This window comes from Sebastes umbrosus, chromosome 14, assembly GCF_015220745.1.
Source record: "Sebastes umbrosus isolate fSebUmb1 chromosome 14, fSebUmb1.pri, whole genome shotgun sequence".
NCBI classification, from domain to species: domain Eukaryota; kingdom Metazoa; phylum Chordata; class Actinopteri; order Perciformes; family Sebastidae; genus Sebastes; species Sebastes umbrosus.
The window spans coordinates 1,300,723-1,322,500 of record NC_051282.1 but is presented as its reverse complement, the minus strand read 5'-3'; the positions used below and the strand labels follow the sequence as shown (position 1 = coordinate 1,322,500).

Sequence of the window (21,778 nt, the reverse complement as noted above, 5' to 3'; positions counted from 1 at the left end):
GTATTCTCACTGTGGACTCGTATATATCTGTGTATACTCACTGTGGACTCACATATATCTGTGTATACTCACTGTGGACTCATATCTGTGTATACTCACTGTGGACTCATATATCTGTGTATTCTCACTGTGGACTCATATATATCTGTGTATACTCACTGTGGACTCATATCTGTATATACTCACTGTGGACTCATATACAGACATAGGCAAAATTGTTGGTACTCTTCCATTAAAGAAAGAAAAACCCACAAAGGTCACTGAAATAACTTGAAACTGAGAAAAGTTAAAAATTTATTGAAAATTAACTAATGAAAATGAGACATTGCTTTTGAATTTTGGTTCAACAGAATCATTTTAAGAAACAAACTAATGAAACTGGCCTGGACAAAAATGATGGTACTCTTAACTTAATATTTAGTTGCACAACCTTTTGAGGCAATCACTGCAATCAAGTGATTTCTGTAACTCTCAATGAGACTTCTGCACCTGTCGACAGGTATGTTGGCCCACTCCTCGTGAGCAAACTGCTCCAGCTGTCTCAGGTTTGAAGGGTGCCTTCTCCAGACTGCATGTTTCAGCTCCTTCCACAGATGTTCAATAGGATTTAGATCAGGGCTCATAGAAGGCCACTTCATAACAGTCCAATGTTTAATTCTTAGCCATTCTTGGGTGTTTTTAGCTGTGTTTTGGGTCATTATCCTGTTTGAGGACCCATGACCTGCAACTGAGACCAAACTTTCTGACACTGGGCAGCACATTTCGCTCCAGAATGCCTTGATAGTCTTCAGATTTCATTGTACCCTGCACAGATTCAAGACACCCTGTGCCAGATGCAGCAAAGCAGCCCCATAACATAACCGAGCCTCCTCCATGTTTCACATTAGGTACAGTGTTCTTTTCTTTGGATGCTTCATCTCTTCGTCTGTGAACATAGAGCTGATGTGACTTGCCAAAAAGCTCAAGTTTTGTCTCATCTGTCCAAAGGACATTCTCCCAGAAGCTTTGTGGCTTGTCAATATGCATTTTGGCAAATTCCAGTCTCGCTTTTTTTATGATTTGGTGTCCTCCTGGGTCGTCTTCCATTAAGTCCACTTTGGCTCAAACAGTGACGGATGGTGCGATCTGACACTGATGTACCTTGACCTTGGAGTTCACCTCTAATCTCTTTGGAAGTTGTTCTGGGCTTTTTGGTTACCATTCGTATTATCCGTCTCTTCGATTTGTCATCAATTTTCCTCTTGCGGCCACGTCCAGGGAGGTTGGCTACAGTCCCATGGACCTTAAACTTCTGAATAATATGAGCAGCTGTAGTCACAGGAACATCAAGCTGCTTGGAGATGGTCTTATAGCCTTTACCTTTAACATGAAGGTCTATAATGTTCTTTCTAATCTCCTGAGACAACTCTCTCCTTAGCTTTCTGTGGTCCATGTTCAGTGTGGTACACACCATGATACCAAACAGCACAGTGACTACTTTTCACCCTTTAAATAGGCAGACTGACTGATTACAAGTTTGAAGATACCTGTGATGCTATTTACAGGACACACCTTAGTTTAATATGTCCCTATGGTCAAATTATTTTCAATCTTTTCTAGGGCTACCATCATTTTTGTCTAGGCCAGTTTCATCAGTTTGTTTTTTAAAATGATTCTGTTGAACCACAATTCAAAAGCAACAGCTGATTTTCATTAGTTAATTTTCAGTAAATTTTTATTTATTATTACTTTTGTCAGTTTCAAGTTATTTCAGTGACCATTGTGGGGTTTTCTTTCTTTAACGGAAGAGTACCAACAATTTTGCCTACGTCTGTATCTGTGTATTCTCACTGTGGACTCATATCTGTGTATACTCATATATCTGTGTATACTCACTGTGGACTCATATATATCTGTGTATACTCACTGTGGACTCATATATATCTGCGTATACTCACTGTGGACTCATATATATCTGTGTATACTCATATATCTGCGTATACTCACTGTGGACTCATATATCTGCGTATACTCACTGTGGACTCATATATATCTGCGTATACTCACTGTGGACTCATATATATCTGCGTATACTCACTGTGGACTCATATATATCTGCGTATACTCACTGTGGACTCATATATATCTGTGTATTCTCACTGTGGACTCATATATATCTGCGTATACTCACTGTGGACTCATATATCTGTGTATTCTCACTGTGGACTCATATATATCTGCGTATACTCACTGTGGACTCATATATATCTGCGTATACTACTTTACTTCAGCACTCTTTCACCCTCCATCCTACCATTTCACATATTCTCCCATTCCCACTGTTGTGTTCCCCAGCCGTTCTCACCGTTGGGTTTGAGGAACTTCTTGGCATGCAGGTAGCTCTCCAGCATTCGCTCATTGAACAACATGTAGCCCATGGGCTCTGAGATGATGATGTCAACCTGCTCAGGCAGCGTCACCTCCTCCACCTTCCCCGGGATGACGACCACGCGCTCTCCTAGACGGTTACTGTTCACCAGCACCTGGAGGGCAGAGCACACCTTTATACTGGGACTGGAAGTTCTGCCTAGGATGGGTCAGAACAGAGTGACCCATCTGATGTTAGCTAACTGATGTTAGCACTAATGGGTGTGGGTGTGTGTGTGTGTGTGTGCGTGTGTGTGTGTGTGTGTGTGTGTGTGTGTGTGTGTGTGTGTGTGTGTGTGTGTGTGTGTGTGTGTGTGTGTGTGTGTGTACCTCAGCGTGTTGGGCCATGGTGCTGGCCTCCACAGCGTAGACCTTTCTGGCTCCAGCTTGGGCTGCAAAGAAAGAGAGGATCCCCGATCCACAGCCGACATCCAGCACCACCTAGAGACCAGACATGATGCAGACGTTACAGGAACTTAGGAGAGACCATTTAGAACAACATGAAGCAAATCAATCAATCAATCAGTAATACATTACACCAGAAAAGGAGTCTTTAGTAACTGATTGTTTGCTAAGCTCTACAGCCCCTTCGGTAATGTTGCTACGTCTGTTTGCAATGTACAGTTTACAATTTGAGATGGAGGTAGACGGAAGTAGCCGATGACCGTCAACGCTGTCAGCTGGAATGACGACTGTCTGTCTGATCTTACCAGCTGTCGCTAGGTAACTAGGCTAACGTTAGAGTTGGTTGAAAACACTCGGAATCTGACTTCTTAATGTCTCCAGCTGACTCACTTTAACTTCTTCAACTCTTCTTTAACATAGACCCATTTTGGTCTTCTTTAGGGGGGTACAGAGGGTCTTTAGGGGGGTACTGATGTTGAACTGGGAACTGAGGTTGTCTGTTGTGCTCCATACACTGCAGCTGGCGCACCGCTGTATGATAGGCACTTATCTTGTTGGTTAACGGTTAATAATCGGTTAACAAGAGTCGGTTATCGGTTAAGAATCTTTTTCAAAATCAGCATCACTAGTGTGAACGCTTCGTACCGTACTCAGGCACGGTTCATTGATCTGTACTGGAGTCCACTTGAAAAGGTGGTCTGGAGTACAGTATACATATAAAACTGTTTCATATCGATGTCTGCAGCATCTACCAGTCTCATCCTCTGTCTGTATATAAACGCAGCATGTACCGATCTCATCCTCTGTCTGTATATAAACGCAGTACGTACCGATCTCATCCTCTGTCTGTATATAAACACAGCATCTACCGGTCTCATCCTCTGTCTGTATATAAACGCAGCATGTACCGATCTCATCCTCTGTCTGTATATAAACGCAGCATCTACCGGTCTCATCCTCTGTCTGTATATAAACGCAGCATCTACCGGTCTCTTCCTCTGTCTGTATATAAACGCAGCATGTACCGGTCTCATCCTCTGTCTGTATATAAACGCAGCATGTACCGATCTCATCCTCTGTCTGTATATAAACACAGCATCTACCGGTCTCATCCTCTGTCTGTATATAAACGCAGCATCTACCGGTCTCTTCCTCTGTCTGTATATAAACGCAGCATGTACCGGTCTCATCCTCTGTCTGTATATAAACGCAGCATGTACCGATCTCTTCCTCTGTCTGTATATAAACACAGCATGTACCGGTCTCATCCTCTGTCTGTATATAAACGCAGCATGTACCGATCTCTTCCTCTGTCTGTATATAAACACAGCATGTACCGGTCTTATCCTCTGTCTGTATATAAACGCAGCATGTACCGATCTCTTCCTCTGTCTGTATATAAACACAGCATGTACCGGTCTCATCCTCTGTCTGTATATAAACGCAGCATGTACCGATCTCTTCCTCTGTCTGTATATAAACGCAGCATGTACGAATCTCTTCCTCTGTCTGTATATAAACGCAGCATGTACCGGTCTCATCCTCTGTCTGTATATAAACGACCGTAGCCTAGGTGATAAAACAGGAAGTCAAGCGAGGGGTTCCTTGGAATATAAACAATAGTAGGTGATGGTGTTGGGCGATGTTTATTTTATGTAGTGAGTTTAATGGTCTGTGTCTGAAGAACGAGGGACGCTCAGCGGCAGAGAGACAGCGGGGGGGGGACAGAATGTAGAGTCGGCCTATCTTCACATCAAACTCGGTGAAATAAGAGTTTATTTCGACCAAACCAGAGTTGGTGATTGTTGGACAGACTAACGACGACAGTATTGGTGAGTTCTATTTAGTTTCTGTCCAGTTTGAATGAAGTGTTTTACGATGCTCCGCCACTAGAACAGCTGATCTCAACATAAACACATACATGTGGATGATGACGTAGGAGTACTCGGCTTTGGAACAACTTTACTAATGTGAAAGCTGAGAGGGGTGGGGGTGGGGGGCATCATAGTCAGGCGCGGTACGAATCAATCGTACCTAATGTGAAAATGCCTTCAGTCTATTTAAATGATGAATTCATAATCTATGCGGTAGTATAAGGTTACCTTGTCCTTGAAGTCGGTGTGGTTCTGGAGAATAGCCCGTTGGTAAGTCCCTGTCCGAACGTAGTCCTGCATCATGTTCTGTTGCTGGGAGAGGTAGCCATAAAACTGAAGAGAAAATAACAGAAACATTATTATCTATAGGAAGTCAATATCGTACAAGTAAGGACGTACTAAAATATCATCACAATTCCAGAAGTAAACTGTAAGACTTCCTGTCTGAAGTCAACAACAAGGTCAATGGGATTTTGGAATATGCTGTTAACAATTAGTATTAATAAAAGAAGAAAAACACATTTCCTCCACAGGAGGGGCACAGAGACACAATGGAACTAATGTTGACTTTTCACTTGATTTCACTGTCTCATACATATTTCCAATGTGGGAATAAAATCCTGAGAGTGTTTCTAGAGTTGTGGCGCGCTCCCGTGATCTCCATGGTTTAGTGTAAGGTGGACCTAAAGCTCAGTCCAAGCTGTCTTCAGTCGGTCTTTTTCTCGTCTTGACGTTCCGATAAAATCAAACAAGTTTAATATTATCGTAAATTCAGTGAGGCGAACATTGTCAACAACCAATAGGAGCGCTGTCTCCAGCACCAAACAGGAAGTAGCTAACGGGGTAGAAAGTAAACATGGAGGAACTGGTGGAGTTGTGGAGTGAAGCAGAGTTCCTCTTTGACGTGTACCACCATAGAGTGGAGGAGGAAAAATGCTGCAGTCAGTATGCTACATGCTATAGCTAGCTAGCTAACCACTGTCCCAAACGGGGCTACTAGCAAGCTAACGTTAGCTACTGGAATGTTTGCTATTAGCCTACGAGCTAACGGTATGTTTCAGCTGAAGATTACTGGCTTCAATCATATAAATCTAGCTGCAGTACTCGTTATGATATGCTATGACTGAAGCCAGCAATTTTCAGCTGAAACGTACAGTTAGCTCGCAGGCTAATAGCAAACATTCCAGTAGATAACGTTAGTTTGCAAGTAACCCCATTCGGACAATGCTTAGCTAGCTATAGCATACTTACCGGGGATTTCTAACTAGCTCATTAGCTACGGTATCTAGCCTGTGAAATGTTAGCGAGGCCACGCTTTCTCTGCGACTGTGTGTTTGGTAGCTTTCTCAGCAAGTCCAGGTGCAGGAAAAGACGTGTCCATGTTTGTGGACAAAAGGAGACACTAGCTAGTTATGAGAACACAGGGCATGTCATTTACAGAGCAGAACTCTATTTCAACTTAGGTTGGACATTTCTAATGCTTCAAGGGACTAAATTATGGACGCTTTTTAAAATTAAAATAATTCCAAAAATTCCAAAAACAGAATTTAAAAAAATATATTTTCTAATGACAGTTGTGAAAATATAAATGCTCAGCCAAAAACAAGTCAGCATGGGGATAACTATTAAGGTCTGTCCTTAAATAATCAAATAAAACATTGTCCTGTATGAGAGCGTCTCACCTGGAAGTACTGTACAGCAGAGGAGTCCTCTGTTCTGTCGCTGAAGACGGAGCGCTCATTGACATGTCCCCGACTGTTCTTCAGGAGGTTATAAAACGACTGAAAGTCTGATGCACAACACACACACACACACAAAAACACACACATACACACACACAAACGTCAACAGTTACTATGTACTATATACTTTCCTCTGGACCCTACAGTACACAACAATACACACAGGCAGTCACAGTATTAAGACAGTTCTGTTGAATGTTTGAACTTGTATTAACAGTTTAGAAGAGTTTAATGTTTCTGATACTCTTCATGTACCAGTCAGTTTATAGAAAGAACACAAGCTAAAGTTATGTTGTTTTCTTTGTGCTACACAAGGTTATAAAATGATGAGTGTGGTGATGTAGGACATGTTTTATAACATATTGCTGAAGGTCATCTACTCAGTCAGGGATAGTGATAACTAGGCTCGGGCAATATGACGAGACTATCGTTCAACACCATATTGACGTCACGATAATGATCCTCACGTGTCCACAATAACGCAAAGATATTCAGTTATCCAACACCTGTTATGAATTTTGCACTATATTTAGTCTTTCTCGTTCTCCTCTATGCTTCACAACAGTGTTGTAGCTACCAACATGTAGCATACGTCTGACGCTGCAGCCTACATAATTAATAATAATAATAATAATAATCATAAATTCAAATTATATAGCGCTTTTCAGGGACTCAAAGACGCTTTACACTATCGGGGGCGAAATGGTGTGAGACAAATTACCCAGGTAGCCAATTGTGCCTATTTGGCGATTCTTTGGTTTTACACCGAAGGAAAAAGATACTGATACTGTGCTAAAAGACTGGGGCTAAAGCTAACATGATACTGTGCTAAAAGACTGGGGCTAACGCTAACATGATACTGTGCTAAAAGACTGGGGCTAAAGCTAACATGATACTGTGCTAAAAGACTGGGGCTAAAGCTAACATGATACTGTGCTAAAAGACTGGGGCTAAAGCTAACATGATACTGTGCTAAAAGACTGGGGCTAACGCTAACATGATACTGTGCTAAAAGACTGGGGCTAACGCTAACATGATACTGTGCTAAAAGACTGGGGCTAAAGCTAACATGATACTGTGCTAAAAGACTGGGGCTAAAGCTAACATGATACTGTGCTAAAAGACTGGGGCTAAAGCTAACATGATAATGCGCTTAAAGACTTGGGCTAACGCTAACATGATACTGTGCTTAAAGACTGGGGCTAACGCTAACATGATACTGTGCTAAAAGACTGGGGCTAAAGCTAACATGATAATGCGCTTAAAGACTGGGGCTAATGCTAACATGATACTGTGCTAAAAGACTGGGGCTAACGCTAACATGATACTGTGCTTAAAGACTGGGGCTAACGCTAACATGATACTGTGCTAAAAGACTGGGGCTAACGCTAACATGATACTGTACTAAAAGAATGGGGCTAACGCTAACATGATACTGTGCTAAAAGACAAAGACTAAAAGACTTAGAACATACAGTAACCCTGTTTGGCTGCTTAGCTTTCATACTTGGGACAAAAAAGATGGGGTAGAATTAGGCTTATAATTCACTTTTAACATCACAAGAGAAATGGATTTTAAGATGAGGATTAACTGATGTGTTGGCCCAACGGAACATCTCAGGTCAATCTAATAAAGAGTGGGACAGAGCTGCTAACGTTAGCCTCTGATAGAGGAAATACAACACAGTGGATGAGTTGATCTTCAACCGGGTTATTTGCTCTCAACCAGGAGCAGAACATACGTGCTAACTGGCCGTCAGCTGTAGCCTCTGCGGTGCGTTCAAATGCAACCTTTTTGGCCGAGACAAAGGAGACGTGAGGCGACTCAACGGTCGGCCTTCATCACTGCTAGTTGTCTGACGTCTGCATGGTGTGTCTGGGCCTTTAGTGTAGGGTGCTGCTCCAAATTCCACATGGAGAGTGTGTGGGAAGCACCGGCTCACTGCTTACATAACAAACAGGCATTTATACTGTATACCTAAAACCTAAATCACTACTTCAATAATTCACATTCTGTAAATTGTTTCCAATGTTTGGTTACACAGGAAATAATTTAACTTCTTCAATGGCAGCATTTTGACCTAAAACCATGATGATGTTTCCAGCAGACATTACAGTGGCTCAGACATGTAGTGTGTGTGTGTGTGTGTGTGTGTGTGTGTGTGTGTGTGTGTTTGTATGTGTACCTGCAGGTGAGGAGAACTGCAGCAGGACGCTGTTACAGCCCAGCGTGATGATGAATGACTGCTTCCCCACGCGGCTGCACTCCGTCTCCCTGGAAACCGAACACTTGAACACGCTCGCCTCCTCTCCTGGAGAGAAAAAGTTGGGACAATATGAGACATACAGCCACTGAACTGTGTCCAAATGCTGCTTCAACTTTACTTTGATTCATACATTTCTAAACTTGATGACAACATTTGACTGCTGTAAGAGGCTGATTTCATAGGCACCACTCATTTGAAAATGTGCATTTTTAGTTCTATATAGTTTTTTTCCAGCATTTTTCATGACAGCCAAAGAGTTTTCTTGCTTCAAGGCACATTTGTCCTGACATTTCAATTTCAGATTGAACACAAGCTGCTCCTGTGTGGGAGAGCTGAATAAAGTGCACCTTCAGCTTCTTTATCTCACATACTGTGGAGGGATAGACACACATTCTTTAAGAGCTTAACTGGAATTGATAGCGATCAATATACAACCACTAGTCTCAGATATGTATTTCTTAAAATCCACATGTACCGTTGGTATCAATGTTCCCTGTTTCACGATTACATCGATTTCTATAATATGTCTACACAAGACAGAATGCATAGAACCAAAATACCCAGTAACAAGGCTGACAGCGTGCAGCTGGCGCTCTTCTATATATGTTTCTTATCGTCAACAAATCCTATAAAACGTCCGTCTCCCAATACTTTCTTTTACTCTTCCGACCCAGTCTGATCCCTACAACCCCTTGGTTCCTACTGAAGATGCAAATCTATAAAAAACACCTCAAAAATATAGTTTCATTTGTTCTAAGAAAGGTTCTTTCCTCAAACAGCTGCTCACTGTAGTACGTACTCACAATAGGTGTAAACGGTGACTTTGTTGGGGACTATTTTCAGTGGCAGATTAATCCACATGTGGTGCTCTATGAGTATTATTGTGACATCATTAGTATTATATATAATGTTATTATTGTTATTGAGACAGAATAAACTACAGTGTGTGTGTGTTCATGGTGATGAAGGAACATGTCACCCAGTGCAACGATGGAGCTCTATGGCACACACGCACTGTTGGGTTCAAAATAAAGAATAAAGCCCAACTGATCCTTCAAATGTGCAGATTTCCAATCAAATCACCACTCATTTGCCAACGTTTACAGTCTTTATCCTGCACAAATGTTGTAACGATGATGAAACTGCAGGACGAGTGTTTGTATCAGTGGGTAACCTCCAGGTCTGAGAGGTGAAGTCAATGGTGAAGAGCCTTAAACCTGCATTTTGTCTACCAGCCAGCAGGGGGCGACTCCTCTGCTTGTATAGCCTTTGTAGGCTTCTAGCACAACTGGATTAAATTGTGGGATAGTTGTGGGATATTCTTTTTAGTTGTTTTAAATTAATGAACCAGCAATTAAGTTTATTAAGAGTATGCCTGTTTAAATAAAGAGCCCAAAGTATCATTCATTTCTCCCTATACCTACTGCGTTAAAATACATGCCACAAGACTTAGTTTCTACCATTTATTTAGTCAAACCTGTGTTGAAAGTCTGTGACCTGCTTGATAAAGATGGCCTGAACATTGAGACACTGGTATGACAAAAACATTAGCAAGGTGACGCATGTTCTGACTCATGATTTCCTGAAGAAGACTAACAAGAAGACAGTTAACACAGAGTGATGTAAAGCAGCCACTGGCCTCGGTAGACGTGATAAAACAGACCGTGGTGGTATAAGCACAACGTCTTGGGAATTGTAGTTTTAGTAGAGAACTGTGAGGCATACTAATAGATGCCATATTTGTTTTACAATACAAAAAGGGGTTGAATACAGTGAATATAGAAAAAACATATATAAATCACTAAGCACCTAATAGTAATATCATACATTGTATTGTAAATGGGGATTTGAGAAGGATCAGGCTTAAGCCTTCATAAATCATAAATCAGAGATCCCCAGATCTATAAGAAAAACAAACATCTCAAAAGAAGACAATAGAACAAAGAGCTCTGGAAGGGTATCAGGAGGGCCATCATAAACCATAGATTAGAAATGAAGAAACATCTTGGATTACAGCATAGCACTCCCATAGTCTCTAGGCTAAAGGGTATCTAGTGTCAACCTAATAAAGCTCCCTTTGACATATCATTCTGTCCATATCTCCCCCTCTTGGCAGTTTAATGTGTTCGATGCCCGTGATGAATGGTAGAGAGGAGATAGGGTGAGGAGGGCAACAGGATAGTTCATATCATTGATGGAGATCTTATGCTCACTAACCCTTTGTCTCAGCATGCGTGTAGTTTTACCTATATAAATCTTATCACATGAGCATTTTAATAAATAAATTACATTTTCTCTGCTACATGGGATAAACCCCTTAACAGGAAAACCTTCCCCGATCTTGGATGTCTAAAAACAGGAGTTTTCCAGGTGTTGGGGCCCTGGGCACAATGACCACATGGATAATTCCCGTCTCTTAGGCCCTGTTCACACCTGGTATTAACATGCGTCCTCAGTGATCACAAGTGGACAACTCTAAGTACAGGTGTGAACACACTCAAGACGCATTGAGATCAGATCTTTCAGACCACATTCAGAGGTGGTCTGGGCCACATATGACCACATTCTTTTAGCAGTGTGTAGTGAATGCGTCCTGGCCACATTAAGGACCGCCTGCTCATCTGATGTCCAGCTGGGATCCACGGGATCACCACGCCCCTCAGGTGAATAAACAGGCAGACACGGGCGCTTGTCGCTATGGAAACGGCCTCTGTGCTCTACTGTATGTAGACTTGGCACGCAAAGTGTATTATTATCATACTGTCGGAGATGTGTCAGTATTTTTGTTCCGCTGTTTTGCGCGGAGCTGACACCCACACCGCCCGGCCGACCGCCCGCCTGTTCTCCCGGCTCTCTGGAGCGCTGTACCTCTACAGGCTGTTTTCTGGCAAAAGCAGCGGTTCCGGCACCGGGGGCGCGGAAGTCCCCGGGCACCGCCGGTACAATAACCTTTTATTTTGATGTTAATAAAATGTACCAGAATTAACGAATATGTAGGAAACTACTACTGACATTCATGTAATATTACGTCCCAACGTCTGCTGTATTATCCGTGTGTTTACTACGTGTTTATTTGCATATAGAGCGGGGAAGTGAGACCGGATCACAAGTGGTCACTGGAGACGCATGCGGAGACGCATTCTAATGCCAGGTGTGAACAGACGTACTTAAAGTTGTTCACTTGTGATCGAATCACTGAGGATGCATGTAAATACCAGGTGTGAACAGGGCCATAGATAAAATTCAAGAGCCTCAAGACCTCTGTCATGTGAGATATTAGTGTAGAGGCATTCCACATCTAAGGTGGCCACAATGACATTATTAGGTAACTTTTAATGTTGATATCTTATTCATTAAATCAGTAGAGTCCTTAATGTATGATGAAAGCATCTGAACATATGGTTTAATAAAATGATCAACATAGAGAATCATTATTGGCTACAATAGGTCGGCCTTCGGGTTTAACCAAGTTTTTATGGGTTTTAGGCAGCATATCTAGTTACAGGATGTTTACAGTTCAGAAAATCATATTCGTCCTTAGAGATCCAATTCAGTTCCAGAGCTCGGCCAGTGACATCTAAGATCTTTTTTTAGAAAAAATTAAGGGTGGGGTTAGCCTTCAGTTTTCTGTAAAAATGTTCATCAGTTAACTGCTGGTAGGCTTCAACCAACAAAGGCTGAGAAGTAAAACTGGAAGCATCCCTAATGGTGGTACACATGGAGGACACGTCAAAGAGGAACCCCGTTAGCTGCTTCCTGTTTGGTGCTGGAGAGAGCACTCCTATTGGTTGTTGACAATGTTCGCCTCACTGAACTTACGATATTAAACTTGTTTGATTTTATCAGAACGTCAAGACAAGAAAAAGACTTACTGAAGACAGCTTAGACTGAGTTTTAGGACCACTTTACACTAAACCATCGAGTTCACAAGTTCAAATATGTCTGCGACAGTGAAATCACTTGAAAAGTTGTTTGGTGAAAGGTGGGCTTCAGTATTTTTCATGATGAATGAAAGTCTCCCAGAATTCTTCTTTATTGCTTCATTTAAATACTTCTCCAGGCTGGAAAATCCTCCTGGTGGTGCAGCCAGCCGATACAGACGTAAAGCAGCCTGAGCTAATCCAGCACCTACTGGGATTAAGAGCAGCACGGCAGATTAAGAAAGATGCATCTTCTGGGAAAGAAGCCATCCACGCACCTCAGTTCTCCTCCGACAAATCAGCCGCTTACACTGTTGACCAAGTGACGAGACTCTTGGTAACGTTAGAAAACATCCAGGACTGCTTACTGGCGGCTCATGTATTTTGGGTAGATGTTAATGTGTCCATGTTCCCCAAACACATATTTAATCTCAAACAAGAGGCAGAAATGAGGTGGCCAAACTCCAGTGGAGGAACACTTTCCTTTGCCACTGTTACCTAAATAATCATAAAGTAACATAATGAAAATAACAGTAACTGATATCAATAAAGCTACGCAAAGAACAAAGCGAAGAACAGAGGAGTGATGTAAAACATCTCAATTAAAACATGAGGACTTGTTTCAGTATTAAAACCTCACAACTCCAAAGAAAACAAGTGGTTTTATTGTGAAAGTTTCCTGAGACAGTCTGCATGTGTGTATGATGGTGTGAATAGGTAGACTAAAACCAAAAACAACACAATAAAGGGATACTCCAGCCATTAAGTACTACTTTCCCATAAAGTCAGGATATTCACGAAAGAACGGTTCAAATCAGAGCAGCAGAGGACGTCCGGACTTGGATCCTACATTTCCCATAATGCCTGTAAAATGCCCACGACTTTCAAACTCCAACCCTCCAGTCTGTAACACAGGCTTTCCGTTTTTATATACATACGTATATATATATATATATATATAAGTTTCCGCGTTCTCCGCGTCGTCTCCATACTTTGACCCTGCCATCCAACTTTAACAGACAGAACCTGGACTCATCACTGAACATGACATTCCCCCACATGTTCAGGTTCCATTGTCTGTGTTGTCGACACCAGCGCAAACGGGCCTGACGGTGAAGGGCATTGCAGGCTTCCTGGTAGCCTTATGCAGGGCTCTAAACTACGACCAAAATGATCGCATATGTGACCTTCTTTTGGGAGTGTGCGAGTAAAATTTGTACCTAGTCGCATTGTGCGAGTGCATGATCATTACTATTTTGGTAAAAAGGTAAGAGCGTTGGATATTGCAGATGAAAGCAGTCCTTTCTGTTCCTCACTGGCGTGGCCTCTCTCTCCCCTCCTGCGCTCTCCTCTGGGTCTGAAATTAGCACCCGCCACCCGCCAAATGCACGTTTTGTGTAGCGCGCCGTCATTATTAAACTTCTGGGACAACATAAACACACACACATGCATACACACTGTATGCGCCTGATCGTCCCGCATGTACACACACACACACAACGTATACCACCGGCCTCTGATCTCAGGACAGCTGCAGCGGGGAATTATTCACAAGTCAATGAGATAAACTTTCTAGTAACAACATTACCAGTAAGTTAGACTGTTCGATGTAAACGGTAACGTTACAGTTAACGCTCGCTAACGAGTCAGCAGCCGACGTTTGTATTTACAGTGAGTGAGCTGATGATAACGTTACGTTAACGAGGAGTCAAAACTTCTCCCCAGCTCAAATCCTGTTACTGATGTTAACCACTTATTTACCTACTTACTCCTCTCTTCGTCTCCTTTTGGGTAATAAGGCTGCAATGAATGAATTTAGTCTGTACCAACATGCTGCTCCTCTCTTCTTGACAGCAGCATCTCCAGCAGCTCCTCCAACTTTAGGAGCAGCTAGCAGGGCCGGTCCTAACGTTTTGGGGGCCCTATGCAAAATCTTGTTTTCCAACAAAATGCTATTTTTTTCCACAGCAATATAAAATAGATAATAGAGAGGGAATAATGACCTGATTATAAATGTTATATTTAAATAATCACAATTAATAATTATTTTTTAATGCAAATAACCACTACAGATGGCAATAACAAAGTACAGTACAGTACTGTGTAGGCTACAGTAACCTCCCACCTCCAAAAAACAGGGTTCCCCGGAAGCTACGGTGTCATTTGAACTCTGTAATTTACCATGTATATAATGTTTTTCATGTTAATTATATCGAACATTGAATTACATCAGATCTAAAATGTTATTCCTTCATTTAGCGCATTGATTTTAAAAGTGGCAGATACAATTTCTGAGTGGCAGACAAAAAAAATACTTACCTGCCACAGTGGCAGGAAGTGAAAAAAGTCAATTTCAGACCCTGCTCACGCGCATCATATACTGCAGGGTGCCAAAGTTTCGCTGTTTCCCAAAATGAAGCAGCACAGAGACTGGCTGACAGACAGGTGAAGAAAAAGAAGTACCACTTTCAGCCACAATGGCTAACACAGTACCCGTGGTTACGGTACGAGGGGAACGCTGTGCTGTGTGTTTATTGTAGGCAATGTGGTCCGTCCGTTGCAGGCAACTCTAAACTTGTTAGTTAAAATATTTTGCAAATATCAAGTTTCGAGGCATTGTCAATGTTTCACTGGGGTATGTAAATTAAGACAACTATTTATTAGCATGCAAGGTCATTGATTAATACCATGCTGTAACCCAAAAAAAAGGGTGCGACCAAATCATGTGCTTGTGCTACCAACTGAGAAAGTTGGTAGCACCAGTGCTACCAGTGGAAAAGTTAGTCTAGAGTCCTGTTATGAGAATACACTGTTTACCATTGGCAGAGCATTTTGGCAAATTTTTCTTGGGCGCTACCCACATAATCAGCTGTGCTGCTCATCCCACAAATGAATGATCCTTACAAGTTGGACATCATGGTGAAGGTAAATAAACAGGCTTTCAAACGATGTAAAATACAACGCCAATTAGTATTGTAACAACAGAGAAATAATCCACCAAACACAAGTTTCCAATTTTTTCCCCCCAGTTTATATACATATACATACATATATACATACATGTATATGTGTGTGTGTATATATACATATATATACTAGGGGTGCTCATTTTGAAAAATTGTCTTAACCAATAACCGACCCTCGTTAATCGATTACTAACCGTTAACCGACAAGATTAGTGCCTCGCATGCAGCGGTGTTCCAGCTGCAGGAGCACAACAGATATTGGTTGACGGGAGTCTCCAGTTCACCGTCCGGGAGCGTTAACTTAGCAGCTACGATGCTGCGTGTAGTGTCGCGGACATGCAGCCACTTTCCCAGTAAAAGTCTCCACCGCACATTTAGTTTAGTTTAGCAGGTTGTCAGCTGTGTGTCTGCCCGGCATAACTTTAGCGAGTGTCCAACAAACAGTGTGTGTATTTGTGCTACGTTAGCAGCTCTAGCATTGCCGGAGACTTTGTGCTCGCCACCGCACACGTAGTTTGCGTAACTTTAGCGAGTTCCGAACAGACCGTGTGTGTGTGTTGACGTTGACTGTGAGGTTGTTGGTGGCGTTCTAGCTGTGAACGTCGGTGTAGCAGTGTGTGTACAGTTTATTTGTAGGTGAATAAATGCTACGAAACTACAACTCCTCCGCTCCAACCAAGCGAGCCAGAGACCGGAGCCGACTTCCTGTATCCTGCAACTCCGGCTCCGCCTCTTAAGGTGGGCTGTTAAGGTGGACCAGGTTTTTTCCTTAAAGAGACGAGCCGCTCCTCTGAGCCGCTCAGCTTTTGAGTACATTATTAACATTTCTTTTAACCGTTTTAACCGATAGCGTTAATCAATTAAAACGCTTCATGTCGGTTAACAGTTAAACGGTTAATTATGGACATCCCTAATATATACATATATATATACATACATACATACTAGGGGTGTAACGATACGTTTTTACAACGATACGATTTCCACGGTTCCGATACGATTCAGGACGATATTTGGCTCATCTAGAGCGATACAATACGATTCAATGATTTGAAATCGATATAGTAACTTTTTTTGCCAAAAATTCAGTCAGTGTGACTGTGAAATAAATATGTGATACTGGACAGTACAGGTTAGGACTCCTCAACGTTTTTCTTGTAAGGGAATCAGGGATAAATAATTATGGATATAAACAAGTGAACAACGATTAATGGCAAATACATAAACCTTTTATTGGAAAATAATAAAAAGTGTAACTGCAGAATCTGCTGATTCAGTTCTCAAAATACAAGGCAGTTTAATATTTAACAAAAAATATAATAAACCAACTTCTATTCAAGTTAAATGAACAGTGGATTAACCTGCTGCTTCTGTCCTTATTTTCAATATAAACAGTAGATCAATAATATAGTGATCAACATCTGATAGTGATCAAACAGTTGATAGTGATCAAACAGCTGATAGTGATCAACCAGCTGATAGTGATCAACCAGCTGATAGTGATCAAACAGCTGATAGTGATCAAACAGCTTGCAACACTAATCATTCCTATACAAACGCTGTTTAAATAATCTGTTTATAGTAATCAAATAGTCCACCTACAGTGTTCATTTGGGCTCTTTTCTTTCATGAAAACATCTGTAGAAACATTTTAAAACTATGTTAGACTAACGTTAGATGAATTTGTTTTGTTTTTTACATTACTCCCGTCGTGATAATCTGCCTCGCTCTCCGGCTGGATACGTGAGGCTGATGCTGTGTTCACATACAGTAGATATCATGACGGGGAAAAGGAAAGTAATTTTCTCTGAATGAAAAACCGACAGCGCACGGGGAAACCGCCTGTGAGAAGCCGCCCTCGTCTCATGCAGACCGCTGCCTGTCTCCCTGCAGCCGAGTAACATTTAACATTTATTTACTATTAAAAGTGCTTAAAAACACTTTCATATGACGTTTGTTGTCCTTAAATACAAAGTGCAAATCCTTAATATCGATACAATCGATTTTTGCGTTTCAAATCGATTTTATATCGATATACGTCTCCCGTGAAGGACAACTTGCCAAGTACCTATGGATGTAGTTGTATCGTAGGAATATAATTCCATACATCGATATAGTAGATGAATCGTTACACCCCTAATACATATAGGTATGTATACATACACATACACATACATACATACAACAGTGACCTGGGGGGCAGCACAATCATTGTTAGAACAATAAAATCCAACAACACAAGCAGACAAATACAACAGTCACACACTACAAGTGTACGAGTGTGACATCCAGTTTGTATGCAACAAAAGAAACAGCTATAATGCACAAACAGGTCAATGTGAAAACCATCCAGTGAGATATTCAGGAACAATCCCATCGACCTATAGTGCCTCTCTCTCTATCCTTCGGTATGGATTACATTCCCCCGTACAGTAGTCACCAGCTCTATTTCAGCTCCTTCTTACTCCAGGAAGGAGCAGCGGATTTAAAAGCTTTTTAGCCTCGTTATGTTCTAACCTTTGGGACCAACATTTGTAGAACATTGTGGGAGTGCAGGCCATATTGATTTTGATTTGTGCACGTTTGTGCACGTTTGTGCACATGTATGTACACAAATACTAAGGAACCAGCCCAATGACCGATTTATATATAAGAGCCAACCAATGTGAAAGACATACAGAGATGTTCATTTAGCAGCAGCATACAGGTACAGTGGTGCACCAGATTTCCACAGCCAGTAATAAAACATAAAGCTCAATAATATACAGTATCCAGCTCCTTTAAGCACTGGTCAGGTGCATTCATTAGTGATGTGTCAGTTGTGAACGAGCCGGCTCTTTGAGCCATCTCTTTTAAGTGAACTATGCGAGCCGTTTAAAAATGTTTTTTAATTTAAGGCAGAATGATAGGATGATCTTCTCCGCGCCACCGGCACTCCATGCACTGACTGCGACTGAATGTTTTGTTAATGACGTCAGAGCGACCAATCAGGTGGTGACAGACAAGGATCATACCATCAAGCAGGGAGGGGTGGGGGTGCGCGGTGTGCTAACGGTCTACAGATACAGAGCAGGAGGGAGAGGAGGAGAGAAAGAGAGAGGAGAGGAGTGCGGTGCGGTGCGGTGCGGTGCGGTGCGCGAATAGCAGACGAGATGAGTGACAGTCGGAAACGAAGCAGCTTGTAAAATGATGGTATTCTGGAAATGTTAAGGTTTAGTATAATTATATTGAATAATTTAAGTGATATGTGCACACATACTAATCATAGGTCAAAACAGAGTAAATTTGGCTGAATTATAAAAGGCAGAAGTGGTAAAACGAAGAGCCATTTGGGAGCCGAAATGGCTCCCAAGAAGAGCCGGGAGCTGGCTCTTCTTGGTGAGCTGAGCCAAATGATCTGGCACACTAAAAAGAGCTGGATTTCCTATAACTAGCATTCATACAGAGCAGATCACCGTAATCCAATAAAGGAAATAAATCAAATTGTTCCTGCCTAGAGGGGGAAACAGGATTTGTTTCTAATAAAGAAATGTATTTAATTTAAGTTTCAGCTTGGAAGCCAGGTTTGTAATGTGTGATTGGACGGACAGGTTCTGATCAATAATGATACCTAAATACTTATCTTATATGTTGATAGATGTCAGTATCATCCCCCTCGAGCAGTTGAGACCGTAGGAAGATTAGATGGGAACTTTTTGAACTGAAGTTGACTAAAACAGATGAATCAGTGGTCTCAGACCCAATCCAAGATAACCCTGATGACATCATCTGGGTTCTTTCTCGACACTAGACAAAGCTTCTCCAGAGCCACAGAAGACATACAACTACAACAGAAGACAGACTACGACTGCGTTCACATGCTGAGTAGAACTAACCGAGACAATTCAACTGACCTGTCTGTGTGAAATCAGTGGACTCATCCTGAAATGTGCTAACATATCTTTCTGTCGCAGCGCTGACAGACGCTATTTGTGACTGCTGTGATCTGGAAAAGTTAAATGTTATGTTACTTTAACGACTGGTAACTATGAGCTGTCAAGTCTCCGAGCTTAGCTGCGGTCCATATTTAAAAAGGAATTCAATGTGGTGATTTCAATATTTATTTCTTATTTCTTCTAGGAGTGGAACGGTTCACAAAACTCAAGGTTGGGTTCATATCATGGTTTTGGGGTCACGGTTTAGGGTTCGGTTCGGTACATTTATGTCACAACGACGAGGTCATGTTCTGATTTCAACATGCTTTTCATTTATTTGACAAAAAATAAGTTAAAAAATAAGTTAACAAATGTTTGCCTTAACAAAAGTATGGCTTCCATAAGGAACATCAACTCTTCTTCATTGTCAAATCTGAACTGAAAGAAAAGGTCTTCTACAGTCATCAGTGCAAACAAAAAATACAGCTTTGTTATTTTCATATAAATATGATGTAATTATAGACTAAGACCATCAACATATATTGAAGCATAAGCTCAACCAGAACTATACAAAAAAAAAAGAACAGTATAACATACAGTATGTGTCAATTCCCTGATTATCATCTCTTAATTGAAAGATGAGTTTTTCTACTCAAACAGTGCAGTATTTGGAGGAATACGGTTGGATTTCTGTACCACTGTGTTATTTAACAATAATTAATAAATATAAAACACATTACAGGGATTGTGCTGCTGGAATTACTGTGTTGCTTAAGTGTCGGCGAGAGGGAATATTATAGCACAAGTAATGTTACGTTAATCATATGCTGAAATCCAGCGTCCTCCACGACTGCATAAGGCTGCATATCTTTCACTATAAACCTCCCCGATGCTGTAGTTGTGTCTTTGGCCTGTCTGAGTCTGAGTCTGCATGTAGAGGCTGTTTAAATGCTGCGGGGAGAAGGAGCTGCTCTTTCCTACCCGACTCTCTCCTCCTTGTGCTATCGACAGACACACCGGAGTGTTGCCGCTAGCATCAACCACACGTGTTGCACAGTGCTCACACAGTCACCGTTTTATCCACCACTTTTTTCCGTCATTTTCATGGTAACACTAAATCCGTAATGCTCCCATAAAGCAGAGCCAAACGATGCTGCTGGATCCTATAACTGGACTTTAACGTGTCCACTCATTTCCTACTTCAGTTTCCAACTGAAGAGGAGACTGGGTCCATGGATGTATCAAGAGAACGACTAGGTCCCGCTTCATCAACGCGTCATATCTTTGGGGTACAACACATGCGCAGTAAAATCTGGTCTGCACTCGCCGGAATTGAGCCAATAGCAACGCACGACCGCAGTTTCAGTTACACTGCTCATGTGTTATACCCCATACCTCGAGACCCATGTCCACCCGTGTCCCAGCGTCCTTCAATAGGCCTTGATTTCTAGTGTGACAATAAACGGGAGCCTAACTCTACATGAAAAAATTACGCAATCGGCCTCATAACTTATTTCAAATGAAAAGAACAATTCATACACGTCCTGAACCGTGACTAGCGAACCGAACGGTTCAGATTTTTTACCTGAACTGTTCCATCCCTAGTTTCTTCTGTCTGGAAACATTTAAAAATGTGTAGTTAAAGTGAATGTCGCCTTATATTTTTTATGTGGTGAAACATTAGTAAAGGTGTACATTTAAAAATGGAAATGATACCTCCCAAGCAATTTCATTTCAAATTTCATTTGGGATAAGAAACGACCAAGGGTCAGGTTCCAGACATTACAACTACCTAAGGACAAAGGTGGATTGGCTTTGCCCCGCCTTGAGGCTTATTACAGAGCAGCACAACTGCACTTTCTGGTCTGCTGGTGTGACCCTAAGTGTGATGCAAAATGGAAGGACTTAGAACCAAATCAAATGAACATACCTCTCCAATCTATACTGGGGGGAAAAAACTCTACTTAAGAAATATTTAGATAAGCCTACCAACTGGATTACCGTCCCTCTAAACATCTGGCATAAAAAATTTGAAAGATATGTAAGAATATTACGCTGGGTGGCTTACGACACTGATTTTATTCCAGCCAGGCTAGATGGCAGATTTAAACACGAGACAAACAGGGACATCCCCTCATATTGTTTAATGGCCTCCATTAAAGGGTTAAACACTTTCCAACAACTCACAGGAACTTGTAACTTGGAGATACAAGATTTCTTTAGATATCTTCAATTAAGAACTTACTTTGACGAGAATGTTAGAACCACCGAGGAGAGAGGAATGT

General features: G+C 41.6%; 1 protein-coding gene across 4 annotated transcripts in view; it reads right to left on the bottom strand.

The window, feature by feature from the left end:
• Positions 1-21,778, bottom strand: part of carm1 (coactivator-associated arginine methyltransferase 1) — a 42,375-nt gene that overhangs the window by 16,978 nt on the left and 3,619 nt on the right. For all 4 annotated transcript variants that reach the window (XM_037791204.1, XM_037791206.1, XM_037791207.1 and 1 more), the window contains exons 2-6: positions 8,613-8,738; positions 6,368-6,474; positions 4,914-5,018; positions 2,737-2,847; positions 2,345-2,522 (exon numbers count right to left, since the gene is read on the bottom strand). In XM_037791204.1, coding sequence (XP_037647132.1) covers positions 2,345-2,522; positions 2,737-2,847; positions 4,914-5,018; positions 6,368-6,474; positions 8,613-8,738 — 627 coding nt within the window. The remainder of the gene's footprint in view (positions 1-2,344; positions 2,523-2,736; positions 2,848-4,913; positions 5,019-6,367; positions 6,475-8,612; positions 8,739-21,778) is intronic.